The sequence below is a fragment of the Equus quagga genome, chromosome 18, assembly GCF_021613505.1.
Source record: "Equus quagga isolate Etosha38 chromosome 18, UCLA_HA_Equagga_1.0, whole genome shotgun sequence".
NCBI lineage: Eukaryota > Metazoa > Chordata > Mammalia > Perissodactyla > Equidae > Equus > Equus quagga.
Genome location: NC_060284.1, coordinates 26,257,025 through 26,283,470, shown reverse-complemented (window position 1 = coordinate 26,283,470; position 26,446 = coordinate 26,257,025). Strand labels below are relative to the sequence as shown.

Below are 26,446 nucleotides of genomic sequence, written 5' to 3'. Positions count from 1 at the left end.
TTTCTGTGGTTTGTAGATGGTTTTGGACCAAGAATATCTGGGTTAAGATGTTAATTTGTGATAATGTTTTAGGAATACTCTAGAATACCAGTAATGGTCTCATGTACACACTGATGACCCATGATTAGTTGTGAGGTGTATCATAAGTAGTTTGTTCTTTGTAATAGTTAAGATACTAAAGTTTCAGGATGATTTACTACTTTTTTTTTATGCTGGGGCAGACTTAAGATTCCAGTCACAAGCATTTTAATTGGAGAAAAGGAGATGGAGTTATAGCCATTATTTAGGTAGCAATTCTCACATAGCAGTGTCATTAGTCCTATAACACACAAGGAGAAAAGTTTGAAAATGCTGCTAAATGGGGATAAATCAAAGTCACCACAGAAAGTTAATTTATAGGATGTTTATCTAAGAGCCTTTAGTTGAGTAATGTTTAATTAATAAATACATAGTTTCTGATGTTATATCTTTATTAACATGTATATTTACATTTTTATATTTTATATAGCTATCCAGACAATGAAAAATCCTTGGATTGGTTTCTCCCACCTGCTCCATTGATTTCGGAAATTCCAGATACTCAGGCATTAGAAGAAGAAATAGAAAGTCATAAACTATTAGGTAAATTATCACATATTTGTTGTGAAGCCAAACCCATGCAGCTTATGTCAACATAAAAAATCTAGTAACACATTGCAGTATTAATTCCTTTATTTTAATGGAATAAAATGAGAGAGACTTCTGGTATTCAAAAGAGTGCTCACCAAGTCTTAAAACCTAAAACATTTTCCCTCTCCATACATACAAATATGTACGTATGCGTATTATGTGCACACAGTACACCATCACACACACCTGTTGTTCTATTGTTCTGTGAATTTGTTTCCTCTTACCATTAAAACTGTCGCTGCTATTTAGTTTGTGCCTTGCCCTTTGCTAAGGGTAGGATCTGCTGGTTTAGGAAACCACATTCCTGAAGTATATTGAGTGAAAAAAACAAGATGCAGAAGGTTATATATAGTTTAATACCATTTTCATAAAGCTAATAAACAAGCACACTCAAACAGTATAATGCGATCTAATGTGATATTGTTGGTAAAAATTTTGGTTTGTAAATTGAATGGTAGGTTCATACATGTACATTTTATTATTAAGCTTCATACATTTTATGTCCTTTGTATGAAAATATATATTATGTATACTCTTGTACGTACCAAATCATATATAGAATATACAGAATGTATATGGCATAGAATATATTTTTATATATATACACACATAGATGGTAAATCAAATTTAAGCCCTAATAGGCCTCAAAACTCCTCCTAAACCTCCCAAAGATGCTTGTAAAGTCTCTGGAAAGAAACCTTTGAAATTCTGTCTGGTGAAAGCATTCCTTTATCTTGATTTTAGAAGCAGGATTACAAAGTTAAAAGCATTGTATCATGTATTTTAATACTGAATCATATTCAGTAACATTTTATATGATTGGTTTTTGTATTTCTTTGTGTAAATTTTTAATATAAATTTTAAAATCTTCGTAATTACTATATATTTATATCATGCATAGAGATAAAATACTTAAATATTACAATTATGGTTATTTCTGTGGGTCAGGAATTAAACCTATTTTATATTGTAGGTTTTATATAAATTTCAAATTTAATTTCAGTAATTCTTATTTAATTTCTGAGTGCCCCTCAGTAATATGATATACCATAAGAGTAACAATTACCTGTGTTTCAAAACCAATATGGTATTACAGATCATCTTGTTATTATATTAATACTTTTCTTTTGGCTTTAATATTTACCTAGTAAACTCTTGAAAATTTTTATTAAATTTTTCCATCATCATTTTGAAAATTTGTTTTCATGGAGAACATGTCGTAATTAATATATTTAATTTTTGTAGGTCAGGAAAAGAGGTCAAAAATGTTAACATCAAATTTGAAGATAACTAATGAAAACACAAATTATATTTCATCAACACAAAAATTCCAATTTGCCTTCCCTTCTAATAAGTACAAAGAAGATGATCTAAATTTAGGAGGGGCAGCTAACAATGATTTATCACATGTTGCTGGCAAGCTGACATATGGTTCTTCTCAGAAATACAAAAATCACATTGGCACTGAGAAAGCACCTGAGAAAAATGTTCCAGATGATACAAAATTAGTTGATTCTGCAGAAGATAAAGGAAAGTGTACACCAGCCTTCAGAAAAAGGTAATTAATTAAATGAAATAAATAATATTCAGAGATAAAGTTGAAAATTTATGTGTTTATTTAAAAATAAAGTGTGAAGTATGGTAGAATCTAAGTGAGAAAAACATCAACAACAAAGAGTCTACTGTGTACCAGACACTCTGTAAACTCTGGGGTTCTAGTCATAGGTTCTTGCCTTCAGAGAGCTTACAGTTTAATGGGGGAGAGACAGATGGTAAATAACTAAAAATAATTGATTAGATACTTTGTAGTACAACAATTATTTTAATGAAGTATATGGTTAGAGCAGAGGTTCTTGAACTTTTTGTTGTCTCTTTACATTTAAAAATTATTGAGAATTCCCATAGAGCTTTTGTTTATGTAGGTTATATCTATCAATGTTTAATCATATTAGAAATTAAAACTGAAAAAGCAAAAATTTATTTTCTAATTTATTTAAAAATAATAATAAACCCACTACTTGTTAATATAAATAATGTATTTTTATTAAAAATAACTATTTTCTAAAACAGAAAATAATTTAGTGAGAAGAGTGGCATTGTTTTATGTTTTTGCAAATCTTTAATTTCTAGCTTAATAACAGATAGTTTGATTCTCATATTTACTTTTGCATTCAGTCTGTTATGATATCATGTGACTTGGAGCCTCTGGAAAACTCCATGTAAACTAGTGAGAGAATGAGAGAGAAAAAGGCAAACAATGCCTTAGTAGTATTACAAAAATAGCTTTGATTTTATGAACTCCCTGAAGGACGATCAACCATCCTTTAAGAACTACTGTTAGAACATATAACGTGGGGGCCTAATCTGCTCTGCAGAGCAAGGAAGGCTTTCCTGAAAAGTGATATTTAAGCTTAACCTTAAGGAGGAATAGAATTAAGCTAAGTGCAGATAAAGAAAGAGAGTGTTCTGGGCAGAAGGAATAGTATGTGCAAAAGTATGTGCTAAGTAGCAGAGCTTGGCCTTTCCTGAGAAAATTTCGTTTAGTTTAAAGTAAGAGAGAAAGTGGAGAGGTAAGGTATGGAGGGACCACGTCACTCAGAGTCTTGTAGGCCATGATAAACATTTTGTACTTCTTCTTGAGGGCAATAAAAATGTTTTAAAATTTGATAATAGTGATGGTTGCACAACTTTGTGAATATTCTAAAAAACCATCAGTCATACACTTCAAAAGAGTGAATTTTATGATATGTGAATTATATCTTAATAAAGCTGTTATAAAAAAATTCATGGATATCAGCCTTAACTAGACCCTTTATAGTGTCCAACAGTCCTACCATTGTTCTAATTAGATTTCTTTCCCATTGTTATGAATAACAAAAGATGCTTCTGTCAGTCCCATCACACGGGAAATTCCGATGGTTTTAGGAGCTCTGTGCCGGGAACTGGGAACAAAGACCAAATGTATATTTCCTATTATACCACTTAAAGGTGTATTTCTGGACTCTCAATTGTATTCTGTTGATCGATATGTGTGTCTTTATGCCTGGCATAAGGATATATCCCACAATATCTTGATTGCTGTAACTTTGTAGTTCTGGATAATGACAAGGTCTAAGGTGAGAGAGTAGGTGACTCAGATCACGTGAGGGAGAAAGCCACTGGAGATGAATGCCTAAAAAACTGAGAGGGTAGGATTTCAGTGAGTTGTCTACATGAATGTTGATGCCAACCCAGATGATGGCAGAATTTGGGATTGAGAGGAAAAGATTCTAAAGTGACTAGATGGATATATGCTATGAGGAGAGTTACAGGGTGGTATAGCTAGATAGCACAAATACTTCTGTGAGAGAGTGGAAAAGTAATCTAGATTTGGGTGGAAAAGAAGACACAGACTCTCAACCATCGAGTACATTGGATATGGGAGAATTAGCAGTTACCACTTGAATTTTTAAGGAGCAAGAATTTTCCAGGGTAAAGCAATATATTTTTAAGACTAGGAAGTAAATATAACAATGAGTGAAGAAGTTGAGGACATAAGGGAATTTGTGAGGTGGGAGTTCTAGAGGACCTAGGAAGAATCTGAGGTCCAGAGAATTTAGGTAACTAGCGTGTGGATACTATTTTTATAGTTTGAGAAACTTATTTCAAACTCTAACTTTAAAGTTACACAGCTAGGAAGTGGAAGAGCTTTGGATTTATGTCCAGGTTTGTCTGGTTCCAAAGTCTGTGCTTTTAACCAACAGCATAGTGTATAGCAAGGAGTCATCCTATGGCATAAGTGTTTTCTTTGTCCTCAATAGTATTTCATAATGGGATTCTACTGTATTATCTAAGATTAACTACCTGCTTTTGAATTTTCTGTCTTCAAAGATAGAACTGCTGGCACTGGAGGATGCAACTCTGCTCTTTGTTCTGAAACAGGTTTCTCTCTCTCTAGTTTTTTTGAAAGACTGTTTCTTATATGAAAACATGTCATTAAGATTAATAGTAAAATAAGTTGGAAAATATTCTCTATTTGCGTAATACTTATTTGGGCGTTATTCCTTACAGAATTCTGTAAGACTGATACCTGCTGTCATTCCCATTACTTAGTCTATAAGATGTGAGTGTTATATTAGGAACTTTAATGGTCACTTTATACCTTAGGGCTGTTGTGAACAAATTACTTTGATGGATTGTCTTTTGATCAGTTAAATATAATAAATTACAATCATAAAGATGGTCTTTCTGTGTTTTCCAGAACTTTGCAAAGAAGTATTTCTTTTTCCTTTCTTCCTTCCTCCCTTCCTTCCTCCCTTCCTCCCTCCCTTCCTTCCTCCCTCCCTTCCTCCCTCCCTCCCTTCCTTTCTTCCTTCTTTCCTTTCTTTCTTTCTTGGTAAGGAAGATTGGCCCTGACCTACTATCCATTGCCAATCTTCCTCTTTTTGCTTGAGGAAGATTGTCAGTGAGCTAACATCTGTGCCAATCTTCCTCTATTTTGTTTGTGGGATGCCACCACAGCATAGCTTGGTGAGTGGTATGTAGGTCCGTGCCTGGGATCCGAACCTGTGAACCCTGGGCTGCCAAAGTGGAATGTGCAAACTTAACCACTATGCCACTGGCTGGCCCCAAAGAAATATTTGTTATACTAAAATGATTATTGGATAGTATCTGGGAAGCTGGTGCTGGTTGCTGACAAGAGGCCTCAGTACCTGTCCACGTGGGCCTTTGAGTGTTCTCATGACATAGTAGCTAGCTCCCCTTGGAGTGAGAGATCCAAGAGACCTTGTGGAAGCAACAGTGTCTTTTATGACCCAGCCCTGGAAGTCATGCACTTGTACTTCCACAGTTCTCCAGTCCTGATTCAAAGTAGGAGCCTACAAAAGGGTGTGAATACAAGGAATCAAGGATCACTGGGGCTATCTTAGGAAAGTGAAGACGTAATTCAGTGGTAAACTTAACAAGTCTTATTTTAGGAGAATGATTAGCTTTTGTGTTTGATAAACCATAATCTATGGGTATTTTTAAAGGGACCAATTTTATGCTAGTTTTTCACATTCTAAACAACCGTTACAAGTGTAAACATGTTTTGTTTTGTTTTTTTTTTGCAGATTATTTAAAATATCTGACAATATACATGAGAGTGCTTATTCTAACGACAGTGCAAACTTGGATTCTCATACTGGCTCAGTGAAAATTGTCGAAACAGAAATGAACAAAGGGAAGTCATGGAAATGTAATGCTAGGCAGAAACCTCAATATTCAGACATTAACGTGTTTACAGCAAGTGATGCTGTTTCTGCTTCTGAAATCAGAGAAGGCAAAGCACCATCTTTTTCACTTGCATCTCAGCTTCATGAATTTCAAGGGAAGTCCTGGCTTTTTCAGTTGGTTTTGTAAAAGTACAAACTAGTCCGTATTTCTTAGCATATGGAAGAATACAAAAATATAGTAAATTTGAGTAGGTTATCTCTCAATCTATAATTTCTGCATTTCTTTATTATTACATTATTTTTTAACTGTGATCTAATGTTTTTTAACTGTTCTCTCAAAAAGTTATGCACATTTTATTGAAGCAGTTTTTTGGGAAAAGTTTAAAATATATCCATGTAAGTATGTAGGATTTTTTTTTTTTTTAGGAGTAACAGAAAATGGTTTAGATTCCTTGAAAGCTGTCACAGAAATCCGTATCCTTTAAATTATTTTACTACAGCAACTTTATATTTGAAACTCTAAGTTTTAAACATTTTGTTTCATTGTCTCTATTAGTTTATTTTGGTTGACAAAGAAAAAGGGAAAAATGAATCTTTTGGGTTATGTAAGAGACCCACTGTGTGTGATAGGTGGTGCTATTCAAAGTGTGGTCTGCAAGCAGGTGCCAGTTTGTGCACTGTTTGTTACCAGTCTGCAGCAAGATAAGTACAGAAATGAGATTTGTATTGTTGGCTCAACTCTTAGCATATTTACTTACAAATTAATACAGATAATTTCTTATGCTTTGGGTAAGGACAACATATTGGGATAAACATGGGTAGGAGAAATGAATGAGAATGGGGTATTCTGTGAATTAGGGACATTTTTACAAATTTAGTATTTTTTGAAAGAACCTAATTGCAGTTTATACCTATAATCTGATTTACATGTCTGGGCAATATTTTGAGTACATATGTGTTCTGGAGGTAACATCCTCTTTGCTTCTTTGATACCCTGCATATGTCTATAATAGTGTACTTATTCTATTTTATTACAATTCATCAGCTGTTTATTTCCCTGTGACCTATGAACTCCTTGAAGGCAAGGACCATGCCTTATTTATCATCCTATCTCCAAATACATTTTGAAAAGCAGGCTAAGTGAGGAAGTTATTCTGGCAAAAGAGTTTCTTGCTTCTGTTCAGCATAGGTCTCAGTCCTGCTGCACTTCCTTCTTTCTGGTGATCTAAATAGGGTGGGAACATGGGAAATTGGTTAGTAGTAAACAGTTAAAGTTCGTTTCATTATCTGTATGATGGGAAGTTCTTCTTACTCTTGCTGGAACTTGCCATAATATACACTAACTTTTGAAGAATTTTAAAGGTTTTAATGCTATATTAGCATAGCTGAAATGGTTCTATTGTTTAGGTCTTTTTGTTAGTTAAAATGGGGCCTACTCTTGTGTTCATTGATTTATTGTCCAAAGAGTTCATTTGCTGTCAAACTCACTGAACTGTTACACTTTGTTACCAGGTGTGTATTTAAAGTAGAAGATTGAATGCTGTTCATGGTAATTGGAGAGTTTTGGGATTACTTTGACACAACTTATTTTCTGTTCCTTTTTGAATAATTTACTGTATTTGAGTCCTTAGGACAATGAAACTGTGGTTATATTGATTCTGCCACAGTACTCTTGTCATTTTCAGTTCTATAGACATTTTCCTCCCTGCTATTCCATATAATTGCAGTGACACTGCTGAGAGTTTGTTGAATGAAAGGAAAAATTTGATATCAAGGGTTGATATTGATGATAAGTGTTGTTAGTAGCTGAGTTTTCTCATGAGCTAGAAAACTGATTCTACATCTGCTGTGAATCAAACATTCATTTCTGTGAATGCAAATTGATGTGAAACTACCTAATGAGAGAAAACTCAGCATGATGGCCCACTTGTGGGCTTGTTACAAATAAATATTTTATAGGAAGGGACATATTTTGAAGGAAAAATGAGATTACTTCAAAAGCTGATGGATTGTCAAACTCAAAATTACATTTTTGTTTGGGCACAAATACTCTGACACGCTGCACAACTGAAAGTAAAACAGATTTGTAAATTATTTGCTTGATTTACTAAATGCAAGCCTGTGTCAATTGAGTATTTACTGTGTGCCAGGCACTATTCTAGGTATTTGGGATATGTCCGTTAAGAAAACAGACAATGAATTCTTGCCCTTGGGGAGTTAACATTGTTGAGATGGGAGGTGGGGAAGAGAATAGATCTGAACAGTTGTAACAGTATATAAAAAGTCATATAGTATTTTATTTATTTTTTACTGTGGTAACATTGGCTTATAACATTATAATTTCGGGTGTACATCATATTTCGATTTGTGTGTAGATTACATCATGTTCACTACCCAAAGGCTAATTACAATCCATCACCATACACATGTACCTAATCACTCCTTTCACCCTCTTCCCTTCGCCTCTGGTAACCACCAATCCAATCTCTGTCTATGTGTTTCTTTGTTGTTGTTTTTATCTTCTGTTTATGAGTGAGATCATATGGTATTTAACTTTCTCCCTCTGACTTATTTCACTTAGCATAATACCCTCAAGGTCCATCCATGTTGTCACAAATGGCCAGATTTCATCCTTTTTTGTGGCTGAGTAGTGTTCCATTGTGTGTGTGTGTGTGTGTGTGTGTGTGTATATGTGTGTGTATATATATATATATATATATATATATACACCACATCTTCTTTATCCATTCGTCCCTTGATGGGCACCAAGTTTGCTTCCAAGTCTTGGCTATTGTGAATAATGCTGCAGTGAACATAGGAGTGCATATATCTTTATGCATTTGTGTTTTCATGTTCTTTGGATAGATACTCAGCAATGGAATAGGTGAATCATATGGTAGTTCTATTCTTAATTTTTTGAGGACTCTCTTATACTGTTTTCCGTAGTGGCTGCACCAGTTTGCACTCCCACCAGCAGTGTATGAGAGTTCCATTTTCTCTACATCCTCTCCAAAACTTATTATTTCCTGTCTTGTTAATTGTAGCCATTTTGATGGGTGTGAGATAATATCTCATTGTAGTTTTGATTTGCATCTCTCTGATAATTAGTGAGGTTGAACATCTTTTCACATGCCTGTTGGCCATCTGTATATCTTCTTTGGGGAAATGTCTATTCAGGTCTTTTGCCCATTTTTTAATTGGGTTGTTAGTTTTTTTGTTGTTGAGATATATGAGTTCTTTGTAAATTTTGGATATTAACCCCTTATAAGATACATGGTTTGCAGGTATCTTCTCCCAATTGTTAGATTGTCTTTTCGTTTTGTTGATGATTTCCTTTGCTGTGCAGAAGATGTTTGGTTTGATATAGTCTCATTTGTTTATTTTTTCTATTGTTTCCCTTGCCCAGTCAGACATAGTACTTGAAAATATGCTGGTAAGACCGATGTTGAGGAGTGTACTGGCTATGTTTTCCTCCAGGAGTTTCATGTCTTACATTCAAGTCTTTAATCCATTCTGAGTTAATTTTTGTGTATGGTGTAAAGTAATGGTCTACTTTCATTCTTTTGCATATGACTGTTCAGTTTTCCCAGCACCATTGGTTGAAGAGACTTTCCTTTCTCCATTGCATGTTCTTGGCTCTCTTGTCAAAACTTAGCTGTCCATAGATGTGTAGGTTTATTTTTGGGCTCTCAATTCTGTTCCATTGATCTGTACGTCTGTTTTTGTGCCAGTACCGTGCTGTTTTGATTACTATAGCTTTGTAGTATATTTTGAAGTCTGAAAGTGTGATACCTCCAGCTTTGTTCTTTTTCCTCAGGATTCCTTTGGCTATTCAGAGTCTTTTGTTGTTCTATATAAATTTTAGGATTCTTTGTTGCATTTCTGTGAAAAATGTCCTTGGAACATTTATGGGGATTGCATTGAATCTGTAGTTTGCTTTTAGGGAGTATTGGCATTTTAACTTTGTTAATTCTTCCAACCAAGAGTGTGGAATATCTTTCCGTTTCTTTATGTCTTCTTTTTCTTTCAGCAGTGTTTTATAATTTTCAGTGTACACATCTTTCACCTCTTTGGTTAAATTTATTCCTAGGTATTTTATTCTTTTTGCAATTGTAAATGGGATTATATTCTTAATTTCTCTTTCTGTTACTTTGTTGTTAGTGAATAAAAATGTAACTGATTTTTATATATTGATTTTGTATCCTGCAACTTTACTGTATTCATTTATTATTTCTAAAAGTTTCTTGGTGGATTCTGTAGGATTTTCTAGATATGAAATCAGTGTCATCTGCAAATAGTGACAGTTTCACTTCTTCCTTTCCAATTTGGGTCCCTTTTACTTATTTTTCTTGCCTGATTGCTCTAGCTAGGACTTCCAATATTGTGTTGAATGAGAGTGGTGAAAGTGGGCATCCTTGTCTGTTTCCTGTTCTCAGAGGGATAGCTTTAAGTTTTTCTCCATTGAGAATGATATTAGCTGTGGGTTTGTCATGTATGGCCTTTATTATGTTGAGGTACTTTCCTTCTATACCAATTTTATTTGGAGTTTTTATCATAAATGGATGATGTATCTTATCAAATGCTTTCTCTGCAACTATGGAGATGATCATGTGATTTTTATTCTACATTTTGTTAATATGGTATATCACGTTGATTTATTTGCATGTGTTGAACCATCCCTGCATCCTTGGAATAAATTCTACTTGATCATGGTGTATGATCTTTTTAATGTGTTGTATTCGATTTGCTAGTATTTTCTTGAGGATTTCTGCATCAATGTTCGTTAGTGATATTGGCCTGTAATTTTCTTTTTTGTCTTGTCCTTATCTGGTTTTGGTATCAGGGTAATGTTTGCTTCATAGAATGAGTTAGGAAGCTTCCCCTCCTCTTCAATTTTTTGGAAGAGTTTGGAAAGGATAGGTATTAAGTCTTCTTTGAATGTTTGGTAGAATTCACCAGGGAAGCCCTCTGGTCCTGGACTTTTATTTTCAGGGAGGTTTTTGATTACTGTTTCTATTTCCTTACTGGCAATTGGTCTATTCAGATTGTCTATTTCTTCTTGATTCAGTTTTGGGAGGTTGTGTGATTCTAAGAATTTATCCATTTCTTCTAGATTATCCAATTTGTTGGCATATAGCTTTTCCTAGTATTCTCTTAATAATCTTTTGTGTTTCTGAGGTGTCCATTATAATTTCTCCTCTTTCATTGCTGATTTTATTTATTTGAGCCTTCTCTTTTTTTTTCTTAGTGAGTCTAGCTAAAAGCTTGCCAATTTTGTTTATCTGTTCAAAGAACCAGCTCTTAGTTTCATTAATTTTTTCTGTTTTTTTTTTTTAGTCTCTATTTCATTATTTCTGCTCTGATTTTTATTATTTCCTTCCTTCTACTGATTTTGGGCTTTGTTTTTTGTTCTTTTTCCAGTTCCTTTAGGTGCACTGTAAGATTGTTTAGTTTCCACATATTTGTGGCTTTTCCGATTTTCTTCCTGTAGTTGATTTCTAGTTTCATACTGTTGTGGTCAGAAAAAATGCTTGGTATTATTTCAGTCTTCTTAAATTTATTGAGACTTGTTTTGTGGCCTTGGCCTAGTACCTGATCTATCCTGGAGAATGTTCCACATGCATTTGAAAAGAATGTGTATTTTGTGGTTTTTGGATGGAATGTTCTGTGTATAGCTACTGTGTCCATCTGATCTAATGTGTCATTTAAGGCCAATGTTTCCTTATTGATCTTCTGTTTGGATGATCTATCCATTGGTCTAAGCAGAGTGTTAAAGTCCCTTAGCATTATTGTGTTGCTGTCTATTTCTCCTTTTATGTCTGTTAATAATTGCTTTATATATTTAGATGCTCCTCTATTGGGTGCATAGGTATTTACAAGTGTTATATCCTCTTGTTGGATTGTTCTCTTTATCATTATGTAGTGCCCTTCTTTGGCTCTTGTTACAGTTTTGTTTTAAAATCTATTTTGTCTGATATAAGTATTGCTACCCCAGCTTTATTAGCATTGTAATTTGCATGGAGTATCTTTTTCCATCTCTTCACTTTCAGTTTGTGAGTGTCTTTAGGTCTGAAGTGTGTCTCTTGTATGCAGCATATATATGGGTTTTGTTTTTTTATCCAGTTGGCCACCCTGTGCCTTTTGATTGGATCATTTAGTCTATTGACATTTAAAGTAGCTATTGATAAGAATGTACTTATTGTCATTTTGTTGCTTTTTTTCTGTGTGTTTTAGTAGTTCTCTGTTCCTTTCTTCTTCTCTTAGTGTCTTCCCTTGTGGTTTGATGGCTGTCTTTAGTATTATGTTTGAGTTCCTTTCTCTTAGTTTTTTGTGTATTTATTATAGGTTTCTGGTTTTTGACTAACATGTGGTTCATATATAATAACCTACGTATATAGCAATCTGTATTAAGTTCATGGTCTCTTTAGTTTGACCTTCTGCTAAATGCTCTACTCTTTTACTCCCATCCTCCCACATTTTTTGTTTTTGATATCATATCTAACCTTTTTTTTTGTGCGTGTATATCCATTACCCTCTTATTATCAAAATAGATAATTTTAGTGCTTTTATCTTTTGACCCTCATATCAAGCTTCACAGGTCATTGATCTGCTATGTTTATTGTATATTTTCCTGTACCACTGATTTTACTGCTTTTTTTAAATGATATTCCTGTTTGTGGTCTTCTCTTTTCCACTTAAATGAGTCACTTTAGCACTTCTTGTAAGGCTGGTTTCTTTTTTTTTTAAACTTTTTATTAAGATTATGATAGTTTACAACCTTGTGAAATTTCAGTTTTACACTATTGTTAGTCATGTTGTAGGTGCACCACTTCACCCTTTGTGCCCTCCCCCCACTCCCCATTTCCCTGGTAACCATGACCCAGTTCTCTTTGTCTATATGTTTAACTTCCACCTATGAGTGGAGTCATACAGAGTTTGTCTTTCTCTATGTGGCTTATTTCACTTAATATAATACCCTCATGGTCCATCCATTTTGTTGAGAATGGGACGATTTTATCCTTTTTTATGGCTGAGTAGTATTCCATTGTATATATATTCACCATATCTTCTTTATCCAATCATCAGTCGATGGGCACTTAGGTTGCTTCCATGTCTTGGCTATTGTAAATAATGCTGCAGTGAACATAGGGGTGCATGGGACTTTTGGAATTACTGATTTCAAGTTCTTTGGATAGATACCCAGTAGTGGAATGGCTGGGTCATAAGGTATTTCTATTTTTAATATTTTGAGAAGTCTCCATACTGTTTTCCATAGTGGCTGCATCAGTTAGCATTCCCACCAACAGTGTATGAGGGTTCCGTTTTCTCCACAACTTCTCCAACATTTGTCACTTTTTGTTTTGAATATTTTTGCCATTCTAACAGATGTAAGGTGATATCTTAGTGTAGTTTTGATTTGCATTTCCCTGATGATGAGCATCTTTTCATGTGTCTATTGGTCATCCATATATCTTCTTTGGAGAAATGTCTGTTCATGTCCGCTGCCCATTTTTTGATTGGGTTGTTTGATTTTTTGTTGTTGAGCTGTGTGAGTTCTTTATATATTATGGAGATTTACCCTTTGTCAGATAAATAACTTGTAAATATTATTTCCCAACTAGAGGGTTGTTTTTTTGTTTCAATCCTGTTTTCCCTTGCCTTGAAGAAGCTTTTTAGTCTGATGAAGTCCCATTTGTTTATTCTTTCTGTTGTTTCCCTCGTCTGAGGAGTTATGGTGTCCAAAAAGATCCTTTTGATACTGAGTCAAAGAGTGTACTGTCTATGTTCTCTTCTAGAAGACTTATTGTTTCAGGTCTAATCTTTATGTCTTTGATCCATTTTGAGTTTATTTTTGGGACTGGTGAAAAAGAATGGTCAATTTTCATTCTTTTACATGTGGCTTTCCAGTTTTCCCAGCACCATTTGTTGAAGAGACTTTCTTTTCTCCATTGTAGGCCCTCAGCTTCTTTGTTGAAGATTAGTTGTCCATAGATGTGTGGTTTTATTTCTGGGCTTTCAATTCTGTTCCATTGATCTGTGCACCTGTTTTTGTACCAGTGCCATGCTGTTTTGATTACTGTAGCTTTGTAGTATGCTTTGAAGTCAGGGATTGTGATGCCTCTAGCTTTGTTCTTCTTTCTCAGGATTGCTTTAGCAATTCGGGGTCTTTTGTTGCCCCATATGAATTTTAGAATTCTTTGTTCTAATTCTGTAAAGAATGTCATTGGGGTTCTGATTGGGATGGCATTGAATCTGTAGATTGCTTTAGGTAGTATGGACATTTTAACTATGTTTATTCTTCCAATTCATGTGCATGGAATTCTTTCCATCTCTTTATGTCATCATCAGTTTCTTTCAGGAAAGTCTTATAGTTTTCGTTGTATAGGTCTTTCACTTTCTTGGTTAAATTTACCCCAAGGTATTTTATTCTTTTTGTTGTGATTGTGAATGGTATTGTGTTCTTGAGTTCTTTTTCTGTTAGTTCGTTGTTAGAGTATAGAAATGCTACTGATTTATGTATGTTGATTTTATATCCTGCAACTTTGCTGTAGCTGTTGATTATTTCTAATAGTTTTCCTATGGATTCTTTGGGGTTTTCTAAATATAAGATCATGCCGTCTGCAAACAGTGAGAGTTTCACTTCTTCATTGCCTATTTGGATTCCTTTTATTTCTTTTTCCTGCTGAATTTCTCTGGCCCAAACCTCCAGTACTATGTTGAATAAGAGTGGTGAGAGTGGACATCCTTGTCTTGTTCCTGTTCTCAGAAGGATGGCTTTCAGTTTTTGCCCATTGAATATGATGTTGGCTGTGGGTTTGTCATATATGGCCTTTGTTATGTTGAGGTACTTTCCTTCTATACCCACTTTATTGAGAGTTTTTATCATAAATGGATGTTGGACTTGTCAAATGCTTTCTCTGCATCTATTGAGATGATCATGTGGTTTTTGTTTCTCATTTTGCTAATATAGTTTATCACATTGATTGACTTGCGGATGTTGCACCATCCCTGTGTCCGTGGTATAAATCCCACTTGATCATGGTGTATAATCTTTTTAATGTATTGGTATATTTGGTTTGCCAAAATTTTGTTGAGGATTTTTGCATCTATGTTCATCAGTGATGTTGGCCTGTAGTTTTCCTTCTTTGTGTTGTCCTTGTCAGGTTTTGGGATCAGGGTGATGTTGGCTTCATAGAATGTGTTAGGAAGTGCTCCATCTTCCTCAATTTTCTGGAATAGTTTGAGAAGGATAAGTATTAAATCTTCTTTGACTGTTTGGTAGAATTCTCCAGAGAAGCTGTCTGGTCCTGGACTTTTATTTTTGGGGAAGTTTTTGATTACTGTTTTGATTTCTTTACTTGTGATTGGTCTATTTAGATTCTCTATTTCTTTCTGCTTCAGTTTTGGGAGGTTGTAAGAGTCTAAGAATTTATCTATTTCTTCTAGGTTGTCCAGTTTGTTGGTATATAGTTTTTCATAGTATTCTCTTATGATCCTTTGTATTTCTGTGGTATCTATTGTGATTTCTCCTCTCTCATTTCTAATCTTATTTATTTGAGTCTTCTCTCTTTTTTTCTTAGTGAGTCTGGCTAAGTTTTTGTCAATTTTGTTTATTTTTTCGAAGAACCAGCTCTTTGTTTCATTGATCCTTTCTACTGTCTTTTTTGTTTCAATATCGTTTATTTCTGCTCTAATTTTTATTATTTCCCTCCTTCTACTCACTTTGGGCTTTGTTTATTCTTCTTTTTCTAATTCTGTTAGGTGTCGTTTGAGATTGCTTATCTGAGGTTTTTCTTGTTTATTGAGGTGAGCCTGTATTGCAGTGAATTTCCCTCTGAGGACTGCTGTTGCTGTGTCCCAAATGAGTTGGTATGGCGTGTTTTCATTTTCATTTGTCTCCAGATAATATTTGATTTCTTTTTTAATTTCTTCAATAATCCATTGTTTGTTCAGTAGCATGTTGTTTAGTCTCCACATTTTTGCCCCTTTCCCAGCTTTATTCTTGTAGTTGATTTCTAGTTTCATAGCATTGTCATCAGAAAAGATGCTTGATATTATTTCAACCCTCTTGAATTTATTGAGGCTTGCTTTGTTTCCCAAGATATGGTCTATCCTTAAGAATGTTCCTTGTGCACTTGAGAAGAATGTGTAACCTGCTGTTTTTGGATGGAGTGTTCTATTTATATCTATTAAGTCCATCTGGTCTAATTTTTCATTTAATTCTATAATTTCCTTGTTGATTTTCTGTCTGGATGATCTATCCATTGGTGTTAATGGGGTGTTGAGGTCCCCTACTATTGTTGTTGATGTCTGCTTTTAGTTTTGTTAATAGTTGTTTTACAAATTTTGGTGCTCTTGTGTTGGGTGCATATATATTTATAAGTGTTATGTCGTCTTGCTTGAGTGTCCCTTTTATCATTATAAACTGCCACTCTTTGTCTTTCTTTGTCTGTTTTGCTTTGAAGTCTACTTTGTGTGATATAAGTATGGCAACACCTGCTTTCTTATGTTCATTATTAGTTTGGAGTATTATCTTCCATCCCTTCATTCTGAGTCTGTGTTTGTCTTTGGGGCTAAGGTGTGTTTCCTGGAGGCAGCATATTGTTGGGTCTTGTTCCTTAATCCATCCTGCCACTCTGTGTCTTTTGATTGGAGAGTTCAATCCATTTACATTTAGAGTGATTATTGAAATGTGGGGGCCTAATGCTGCCATTTTATCACTTGTTTTCTGGTTCTCTGCATTTCCTTTGTTTCTCGTCCCATGATTTTTGGGCTAGTAATTCAGGTAGATAGGTTTCTATATTGACTTTCTTCTTATTTGTAATTTGTGTCTTTATTCTTGTTATTTGTTTAGTGGTTACCAAGTGGTTTGTATAAAACATCTCGTAGATGAGATAGTCCATTTTCTGATAGCCTCTTATCTCCTTAGATTAAGCCGTTCCATCCCTTTCCTCTTCCCCTTCTAGGTTGTTATTGCCAGATTTTTTTTTTCTCTTCCTTCTTGTGTTGTGAGTTTGTGGTTAAAATGACAAGATTATATTTATTCTTGGTGTTTCCCTTCCTTTTATCTTTAATGTTGTACTTAACTTTTGCTAACCTGTTCTGATGGAGAGCTGCAACTTTCTGATTTTGTCTTTCTACTTATCTCCTTTGCTCTAGGTTTTGTAACCCCTTTCCCTTTTTTGATTTTTCAGGTATGAGTATCTTCCTGAGCATTTCTTGTAGGGGAGGTCTTGTGGCAATGAACTCCCTTAACTTTTGTTTATCTGGGAAAGTTTTTATTTCTCCATCATATTTGAAGGATATTTTTGCTGGATAGAGTATTCTTGGCTGTAAGTTTTTGTCCTTCAGAGTTTTGAGTATATCATTCCACTCTCTTCTAGCCTGTAAGGTATCTGCTGAGAAATCTGCTGACAGCCTTATGGGGGTTCCTTTGTAGGTTATTTTCGTCTGCCTTGCTGCCCTTAGTATTTTCTTTGTCATTGACTTTTGCAAGCTTCACTACTATATGTCTTGGGGTTGGTCTTTTTACATTGATAAAGTTTGGAGATCTATTGGCTTCTGTCACATGGAGTTCCATCTCTCTCCCCAGGTTTGGAAAGTTCTCAGCCATTATTTCTTTGAACAGGCTTTCTGCCTCCTTCTCCTTCTCTTCTCCCTCTGAGATACCTATAATCCTTATGTTGCATTTCCTAATTGAGTTGGATAATTCTCGGAGAGTTTCTTCATTTCTTTTTAGTCTTAGTTCTTTCTCCTCCTCTATCTGCAGCATTTCTATATTCCTATCCTCCAAATTGCTAATTCTGTCCTCCATATTATTGACCTTACTGTTCAGAGACTCTAGATTTTTCTTAATCTCCTCCATTGTGTTCTTCATCTCCAATATCTCTGATTGGTTCTTCTTTATAGTATCAAGCTCTTTTGTGACATAGCTCCTGAACTCATTGAGTTGTCTATCTGTATTCTCTTTTAACTCATTCTGCTAACTTTGGGCTTATTTTATTCTTCCTTTTCTAGTTCCTTGAGGTGTATAAAGTTAGGTATTTTATTTGTGATCTTTCTTTTTTCTTCATATAGGCATTTGTTGCTATAAATTTGCCTCTTAGAACTGCTTTTCTTTTCTGTTAAGAAAGATTGGCCTTGAGCTTCTGTTGCCAATCTTCCTCTTTTTGCTTGAGGAAGATCGTCCCTGAGCTAACATCTCTGCCAGTCATCCTCTATTTTTTGTATGTGGGATGCCACCACAGCATGGCTTGATGAGCGATGTGTAGGTCTGCACCTGGGGTCTGAACCTGTGAATCTCGGGCTGCCAAAGCAGAACTCGCAAACTTAACCACTACACTATGGCACCAGCCCCATAACTGCTTTTCTTGCATTCCATATGTTTTGGTATGTTGTGTCCATTTTCATTTGTCTCGAGACTTGTTTTGAATTTCCCTTTTGATTTCTTCTTTGATCCAATGATTGTTCAGGATCATGTTGTTTAATCTCCACATATTTGTGAATTTTCCAGTTTTCTTCTCATAATTGATTTCTAGTTTCATGCCATTGTGGTTGGAGAAATGCTTGATGTGATTTCAGTCTTCTTAAATTTATTAAGACTTGTTTTATGGCCTAACATATGATCTGTCTTGGAGAATGTTCCATCTGCCCTTGAGAAGAATGTATATTCTGCTGTTGTTGGAGGGAATGTTCTGTGTATGTCTGTTGGATCCATCTGGTTTAATGTGTAATTTAAGTTTAATGTTTCCTTCTTGATTTCTCTTTATGGGACCACCTATAATGTATATTAGTCTTCTTGATGGTGTCCCATAAGTCCCTTATGCCTTCTTCACTCTTTGTCATTCTTTTTTCATTTTACTTCTCTGATTACATTAATTTCACTGCCCTGTCTTTGAGTTCACTGATCCTTTCTTTCACTTGATCTTTCTGCTGTTGAACCTCTCTACTGAGTTTTTCAGTTCTTATTGTATTCATCAGCTCTATGATTTCTGCTTGGTACTTTTTAAATATTTTCTATGACTGTTGAAATTCTCACTTTGTTCATGCATTGCTCTCCTGACCTCAGTGAGCATTTTGATGTGTTATTTTGAACTCTCTGTCAGGTAAACCACTTACCTCTGTTTCATTAGGTTTGGTTTCTGGAGATTTATCTTGTTCTTTTGTTTGGAATATATTCCTTTGTTTCTTCATTCTCATTGATTCCTTCTCTCTGTTGGTTTCTGCACATTAAATAAAACATGCACCTCCCCAGTCTTGAGAGACTGGTTTCATGTAGGAGATAGACATTGTCAGTCAGCCAGGCTCAAGCTCCTGGTTGCTTCTCAAACCTTTGTGATAGTCCAAGCCACTGTCTTTGTTCTTAGTGGCTCCCAGGAAGCCACTAAATCCCTTCCAGGGAGAAGCTGGAGATCGGCATTTTTGCCTGCTCTCTGTGCACTGAGCCTGGATGTATACCTCTGGGGTGGGGGAGCATTTCTGTGCCCATCTAAAAACTGCTTCTTTGTGTGGTATAGTCCTGTGAGACTTGTGAATAGAAGCCCCAGTGGCTTACAGAACAGGGTGTTTTGGGGGCCTGTCCCTCGAGTGGGAGCCTTCAAAGTTGGGGCACTAGAGGTTTGGTCCAAACCCTTTGCTCTTCAAGGAGAAGCTGGAAGTTGAGGATTTCTTCCCAACTATGTGGTACTTGCCAGGGAATTTAGGGCGAGAGTTGTCTCAGTGTTTCCTGCTCATTTCGATGTGGGTATTTTCTCATTTGCTCAATGTGTAGGAGTCACTCAGCTAGTTTGGGGATTTCTCTCAGAGGGAATTTGTCTGTGTGTAGCTGTATATTCTGTGGATCTATGGAAAGATGGAAGTTCAGAAGCTTCCTATGTCACCATCTTGGTCTCTCCCACTTTATTTGTTAAGTGCTTTCTTATGATGCCAAAATAACAAATATTAAAGCCTCATCATTAAATATTGTCAGTTAATATTACTTTAACTTAATTTTTAAATTAAAAATAACCAGTTTTTAAAATTCTGAAATATTTGACTCCTTAATGTAATTCTAAGCGGCAAAATTTAGAAGTATTTTCAAAGAATTTCCATATTTCAACTATATACAGTCCAAAGCCTTTGATGATGTAAGTATTTTATTATAATAACTTACTTATCTACCTTTTCTTACTAGATTGTGTGCTCTCTAAGGGCAGGGACTAGATCACATTCGTCTTTATGTCCCCAGTGCCACTCTTAGTAATTGGTACATTATAGAAGCTTAAAAATATTTGTTAAGTGACTACATGTGATTTTCATATGTGGGTTGGTTTGTATTTATTAGATTTATAAAAATTTGGAAGCTGAATAAATGATTTTCTTCTAGGTCTAGCATATTTGACAAATAAAACTAGATGGTAAATTATTAATAGTGTTATTTTTTGAGGGTGGTGGATCTAGAGCATGGTTACAATTTTAATAAGTTTAGAGGTAAAAAATGTTTGAACTATTATTCCATAGAGTCTTCCTAAGGCATATTTTCTGACAAATTGCGAATGTGAATGAAAAATTCTATATATTTCATGATTGCTTAAATTTTATTTTTTAGCTGCTTTACACAGATAGAAACTTTGTGATTTGTGCTCCAACTGGTTCTGGGAAAACTGTAGTATTTGAACTAGCTATAACAAGATTGTTAATGGAAGTACCATTGCCATGGTCGAACATTAAAATTGTTTACAGTAAGTATTTACATATTATAATAGTGATAATTAATTATAATAATGAAAAGCCATTGATACAAAAGTAAGAAATAAGTTCAAGTTCAAGCCTTAGAAATTATTATTTGGTTTTTCATGCTTTTTAAAAAAGACACATCACATTTGGTCTTATCTGTTACATTAAATTCAAAACACATTTTCCTAGAGTTATAAATAAGAAGTAATATTTAGAATTTGACCTTTACATGTTTCTTTTTAAAAGGACAGACAAGATGAACAAATAAAATCAAACATTTTATAATTCTAGGAATTTCCATAGGAACCTCTACTCTCTTTTCTTAGGTATATATTTTTAAAATATTTTTCATCCAAGTAATTTATGCACACAATTAAAAAAATCAATTATCCCAAAAGGACTTATGATGAAAAGCAATAATCTCCTGCCCTACTTTTCTTCACTCTTGGTTACAACTCCCTGAGCAGTCACTTCTTTTTCTATTTTTAGTTCTATTTGATGATTACCTTTATAGCTCTAAATAATATGCTCATATTGTTAACTTTTAATTTATAAATATTAGGCAGCACCTAGATGTGTATTTAACTAATGTTTGTGAAAATAATTTTTAAATTGTACTGACATTCAAAATAAATATCTTATATTGTTATAGTGGCACCAATAAAAGCCTTGTGCAGTCAGCGTTTCGATGACTGGAAAGAAAAATTTGGACCAATAGGATTGAATTGTAAAGAACTCACAGGAGATACAGTAATGGATGACCTATTTGAGATTCAGCATGCCCATATTATTATGACCACTCCAGTAGGTGTTATTTATACTTTATTGTTTCCTTGGTTTATTAGAAAATATGTTTCTCTTTACCAAGGAAAAAAGTTAAAAGAAAATACAAAGTAGAAGAATATATTTGCAATGGAAAAAAACAAATAAAAAGTACCAGTGTTCAGGATATATAAGGAATACTTACAAATCAATAAGCAAAAGACAAACAACCAAATGGGAAGAATAGGCAAAAGATATGAATAGGCAATGTGTTATTGTGAATAATTCAAAATCGTACTTATTGCTTGTATTCTTTTACCCAAGTTTAGGACCTTTGTAGAGATTAAAAAGGGCAATTAAACTATAATTTTGAGTAGTTTTGGTTTAACTTAAAAATAAATGAGGGTTCAGTTTTTTAAACACTTGTAAGACAGTCAAATTCTTAAAAAAATTTTTTAATTGTTAAATCTTTTTCAGGATACTTTTAAGATGTCAACTAAAATATTTCCCATTTGTAACATGTCGTGTTAAAATTTTATTGTTATCCTAATAATAGTTGTTATAATTCCTTATCATTTTAAACCACTTGCATTTCTTCTCTAGGAAAAATGGGATAGCATGACTAGGAAATGGAGAGACAACTCTTTGGTCCAGCTGGTTCGACTGTTTCTCATTGATGAGGTAGTGAACATATTATTCACTTTTAGAGATAAACATAAAAAGATGATTAGAATAGAAGGAAAGAAACAAGACATTTCCAAGCACACTATATGTTTGTTTATTCCTTCAAGTGAAAAATGCTTATTTTCTTAAGAAAGAGTGTTAATATTATTGCACATTTTATTTATTTATTTATTTTTGCTGAGAAAGATTCTCCTTGAGCTAATATCTGCTGCCAATTTCCCCCTTTTTGTATGTGAGCCACCACCACAGCATGGCAACTATGTGTAGGTAGGTAGATGAGTGGTGTAGGTCCGTACCCAGGAACCAAACCCAGGCTGCCAAAGTTTAGTGTGCCAAACTTAACCATTAGGACACCAGGGCTGGCCTGCACATTTTAATTGATTAGATTTTTATTTTTATAGCTAATGATTCTTTTTTTGATTTCTTTCTTAGGTGCATATTGTAAAAGATGAAAATCGTGGACCAACTCTTGAAGTTGTAGTCAGTAGAATGAAAACTGTGCAGTCTTTGTCTCATACTTTAGAAAATACCAGCAGTATTATTCCAATGAGATTTGTAGCTGTATCTGCAACAATTCCAAATGCTGAGGATGTAAGTTAGAATTTTAGTCTATCAGATTTATTATGACTAGTGAAATAATTTAGTTATTTCAATGTTAGAGAAAAGTGAGGATTTTTTTTTTTTTGCTGTAAATCGTCTAACCAATTTAATAGGAAAGTATGTTGTAGAAAGTTATGGTTAGATTTCATAGGTATGGCAATATTAATGCCATAAAATTTGGTTGATGGGGTTTAATAAAACATTTTTGGTGCAAGTTTGTTGTTTGCTAGTATCTAAAAGTCTTAGTTTTATGGGTTTCAGTTGCCTCATAATAACTTGACTAATAATATGTTATGATTATTGTAACCAGCTGGCTCTAGTTTTATGGCAAAGTATGATGGAGAATAAAAGTAGTTAGATGATTACCACCCTCCTCCCTCAGTTCTTTGTGCCTTGCATTATGGTAAGCACTAATGATAGATGCAAAAATGGAACGTATAGACCCTGCCTTTGAGGAAGATCTCATGGTTAATGGTGTACATGGACATGTAAAGAAGTAATTGTATGCAGTATTATACTTTATATAATGAATATGTCCTAATTTTTTCTTCAATTTTTTGGCAAACTTGAAAAATAGTACAGTGTTACTCTATTTTCTAACTCCTATTTACTTCTCAGCCTACTATGATATGACTTTTTTCCCCTATTACTTCTTAGAAATTGTTTTCACAGATAACTGCTATATTGTCTAATCCAATGGAAAATTTTGGCTTTATCTTTAATTTGGCACAATTAATCATTTTTCTCTTCTTAAAATGGCAACTTGTTCATATTCAAGAATAATAGAGAAAATTTTAAAGTATATGTAAACAACAAAAATCCAGTGTTTGTCTTTCCAGATGTGTAGATGGAATCATAACGTACATACACTTTTATGGCTTGCATGTCACCTACAAACATTTCCATGTTATTAAATATTCTTTAATAGTTTTTGTTGTTTTATTGGAATTTATTTAATACCTTAATGACAGGAGATTATTTCCATTTTTTGCTTTTGTAAATAGTACTGAAATTAACGTATCTTTGAAAACATCACGATTCTTTCCATAGGATGGATTTCTAGAGTAGAATAACTGAGTCAAAGGATATATTAAACTCTAAGGACACAGTGCTTTCAATAAATGTTATATTCATTTATACTTCTGCCATCAGCCGTTTCTCTGTATTCTAACACTGGATAGTATAATAATGAAATTATTATTGTTATTATTACTTTTAAATAGTTGTCAAATTTCTTGTGTAAAATGGTATATTTTAAAATTTTGTTTTGATTTCTACTAAAGTAAATATTTTTAATGTATCTATCAATTTCTTTAAGTTCTTTTTTTGCAACTTACCAGGTCATGTCCTTTACCCTTTTTTCACATTGGGATACTAAACTTTTTTGATTGATTTGTAAGTAATTATTAAATATTAACACCCTGTAATTCTTGAAACTCTCATCCTCTGTGATAATGACTACTTTTGTGAGTGCTGTTTCTCTGTCTCTCTTTCTTCAGTTTTCCCCTAAATTAAGGTCATCCTACGCCTTTTGCTCATCTCAAACTGTACGTTCTTGTGTGATCTCATCCCTACCCATGATAGCATTGAAAATGTTTTGTTATTTCCTTCCTGTGCAAGTAGAAACTTATCAATCCATCTTCCTGTCAAAGCGTTGGTCAGTTTCATAGCAGGGCATAAAGCCTGATTACTAACCAGGCTATGGGAAGGTAAAGATTGCTCATCACAAGTTCAGAAATTAACTAGTGACTCTGGCATTGAGTCTGAAATGTGCTTTTGGCACTGCCATCTCTCAAGTGTTTATTTTTTGTTGAAGGATTGTCAACCCTTGCCAATCTAAGCCAACCATTCTTGGTACTCTTCAGGCAGTATTTAGGACAACACAAAAGAAGTGTTAGCCATCTCTAGGCATGGTTCTGAAAAATAGCAAAGAAATTACAATGATAGTGAGAAATTCAATTTCTCTGCTAAGATCAACTTTAATTTTACTTTGGACTCTTAAAAAGGAAAATAAAACAAAATAAGAATAATTAATTGGAAGTTTACCAAGGTGAAAAGTGGGTATAACCTTGAAATATTGCTGTTGACATTATTTACCAATGTATCAATAGAACAGTGTCAATGTAATATGTAATATTGAAAAAGACTACAGTAGTCTCCCCCTTATCTGTTGTTTAATTTTCTGCAGTTTCCCTTACTCACAGTCAACCTCAGTTCAAAAATATTAAATAGGAAATTCCAGAAATAAACAATTCATAAGTTTTAAATTATGTGCCGTTCTGAGTAGCATGATGAACTCTCACACCCTTTCGCTCCGTCCCTCCTGGGATGTGAATCATCCCTTTGTTCAGCGTATCCATGCTGTATACGCTGCCCACCATTAGTCACTTAGTAGCCATCTCAGTTATTAGATCAACTGTAGCAGTATAGCAGTGCTTGTGATCAAGTAACCCTTATTTTGTTTAGTAACGGCCCCAAAGCATGAGAATAGTGATGCTGATAATTCGGATATGCCAAAGAGAAGCCATAAAATGCTTCCTTTAAGGGAAAAGGTGAATGTTCTTGATTTAATAAGAAAAAAAATTGTATGCTGAGGTGGCTAAGAACTTTTATTACAGTATATTGTTATTTTGTAACTATATTATTTTATTACTGTTATTGTTCTATTTTATTATTGTTAATCTCTTACTATGCCTAATTTATACATTAAACTTTATTATAGGTATATATGTATAGGAAAAAACATAGTATATATACGATTTCGTACTATCTGTGGTTTCAGACATCCACTGGGGGTCTTGGAACAAATCCCCCTCAGATAAGGGGAGATTATGGTACTTCATTGAATATTTTTATGTCTTGACTTTAAAGTAGTCTATAAATTGGGCTATTTTTAGCCGTAAACTTTACTAGAAAAAACTTTTAATGTATATATTTGTGTTATGTAAAGATTGCAGAATGGCTTTCAGATGATACAAGACCTGCTGTATGTCTTAAAATGGATGAGAGACACAGACCTGTTAAACTTCGGAAAGTGGTCCTTGGATTTCCCTGCACTAGTAACCAAACTGAATTTAAGTTTGATTTAAGCCTCAACTACAAAATCTCCACTGTTATACAAACATACTCTGATCAGAAACCTACACTTGTGGTATGGATTATTGGTTGCTTATTTTTTAGTGTAATGTTCAGTTTTTAATATGATTAATACAAATATTATTCATTCATTTTCAGTTTTGTGCAACAAGGAAAGGTGTGCAACAGGCTGCTTCTGTTCTTGTGAAAGATGCGAAATTTATTATGACTGTGGAACAGAAACAGAGGTATATTTTTTCATTTATTCGTGAAGGTAGAAAGACTTTTAAGGATCTTCTAGGTAAGATGAGAAAACCAGGTTCCTTCCTTAACCTTTTTAAGTTACTTGACCTCGCCAAGCCTCAGTTTCCTCATCTGCAAAATAAGGATAATAGTAATTTGAAGGATTAAGTGAGATAATGAATCTTAATGCAACTATGATCCTGTCTTCATTTCACAGCCATATTTCTTTAAAGGTTATTCATATTGCTGCCTTCATTTTTTTAACCCACTTTCAATCCAGCATCTGTTATAATCTATCACTAAAGCTGATCTTGCTAATTGATCCCTCAGGAGCCTCTAACACATTTGACCACTGCCACCTTATTTAAAAACTCTGGACTCTGTGCTTCCATCATCATCCCTTACCAAGTTTCTTCCTACTTTGCTGGCTGCTCATTCCCAGTCCCCTTTTCACCTCTTCTACCCAGCTCTTAAATGTTAACATTCTAGGGGTTCTATGCAAGGTT

At 34.2% G+C, this 26,446-nt stretch overlaps 1 protein-coding gene across 3 annotated transcripts in view; it reads left to right on the top strand.

Moving 5' to 3' along the window:
* HFM1 (helicase for meiosis 1) overlaps window positions 1-26,446 on the top strand; it is a 104,638-nt gene that overhangs the window by 12,895 nt on the left and 65,297 nt on the right. For all 3 annotated transcript variants that reach the window (XM_046645131.1, XM_046645130.1, XM_046645129.1), the window contains exons 3-13: window positions 509-621; window positions 1,915-2,227; window positions 5,760-6,016; window positions 6,288-6,335; window positions 19,917-19,987; window positions 20,449-20,581; window positions 21,229-21,380; window positions 21,942-22,019; window positions 22,455-22,613; window positions 25,573-25,773; window positions 25,857-25,945. In XM_046645131.1, the coding sequence (XP_046501087.1) occupies window positions 509-621; window positions 1,915-2,227; window positions 5,760-6,016; window positions 6,288-6,335; window positions 19,917-19,987; window positions 20,449-20,581; window positions 21,229-21,380; window positions 21,942-22,019; window positions 22,455-22,613; window positions 25,573-25,773; window positions 25,857-25,945 (1,614 nt within the window). The remainder of the gene's footprint in view (window positions 1-508; window positions 622-1,914; window positions 2,228-5,759; window positions 6,017-6,287; window positions 6,336-19,916; window positions 19,988-20,448; window positions 20,582-21,228; window positions 21,381-21,941; window positions 22,020-22,454; window positions 22,614-25,572; window positions 25,774-25,856; window positions 25,946-26,446) is intronic.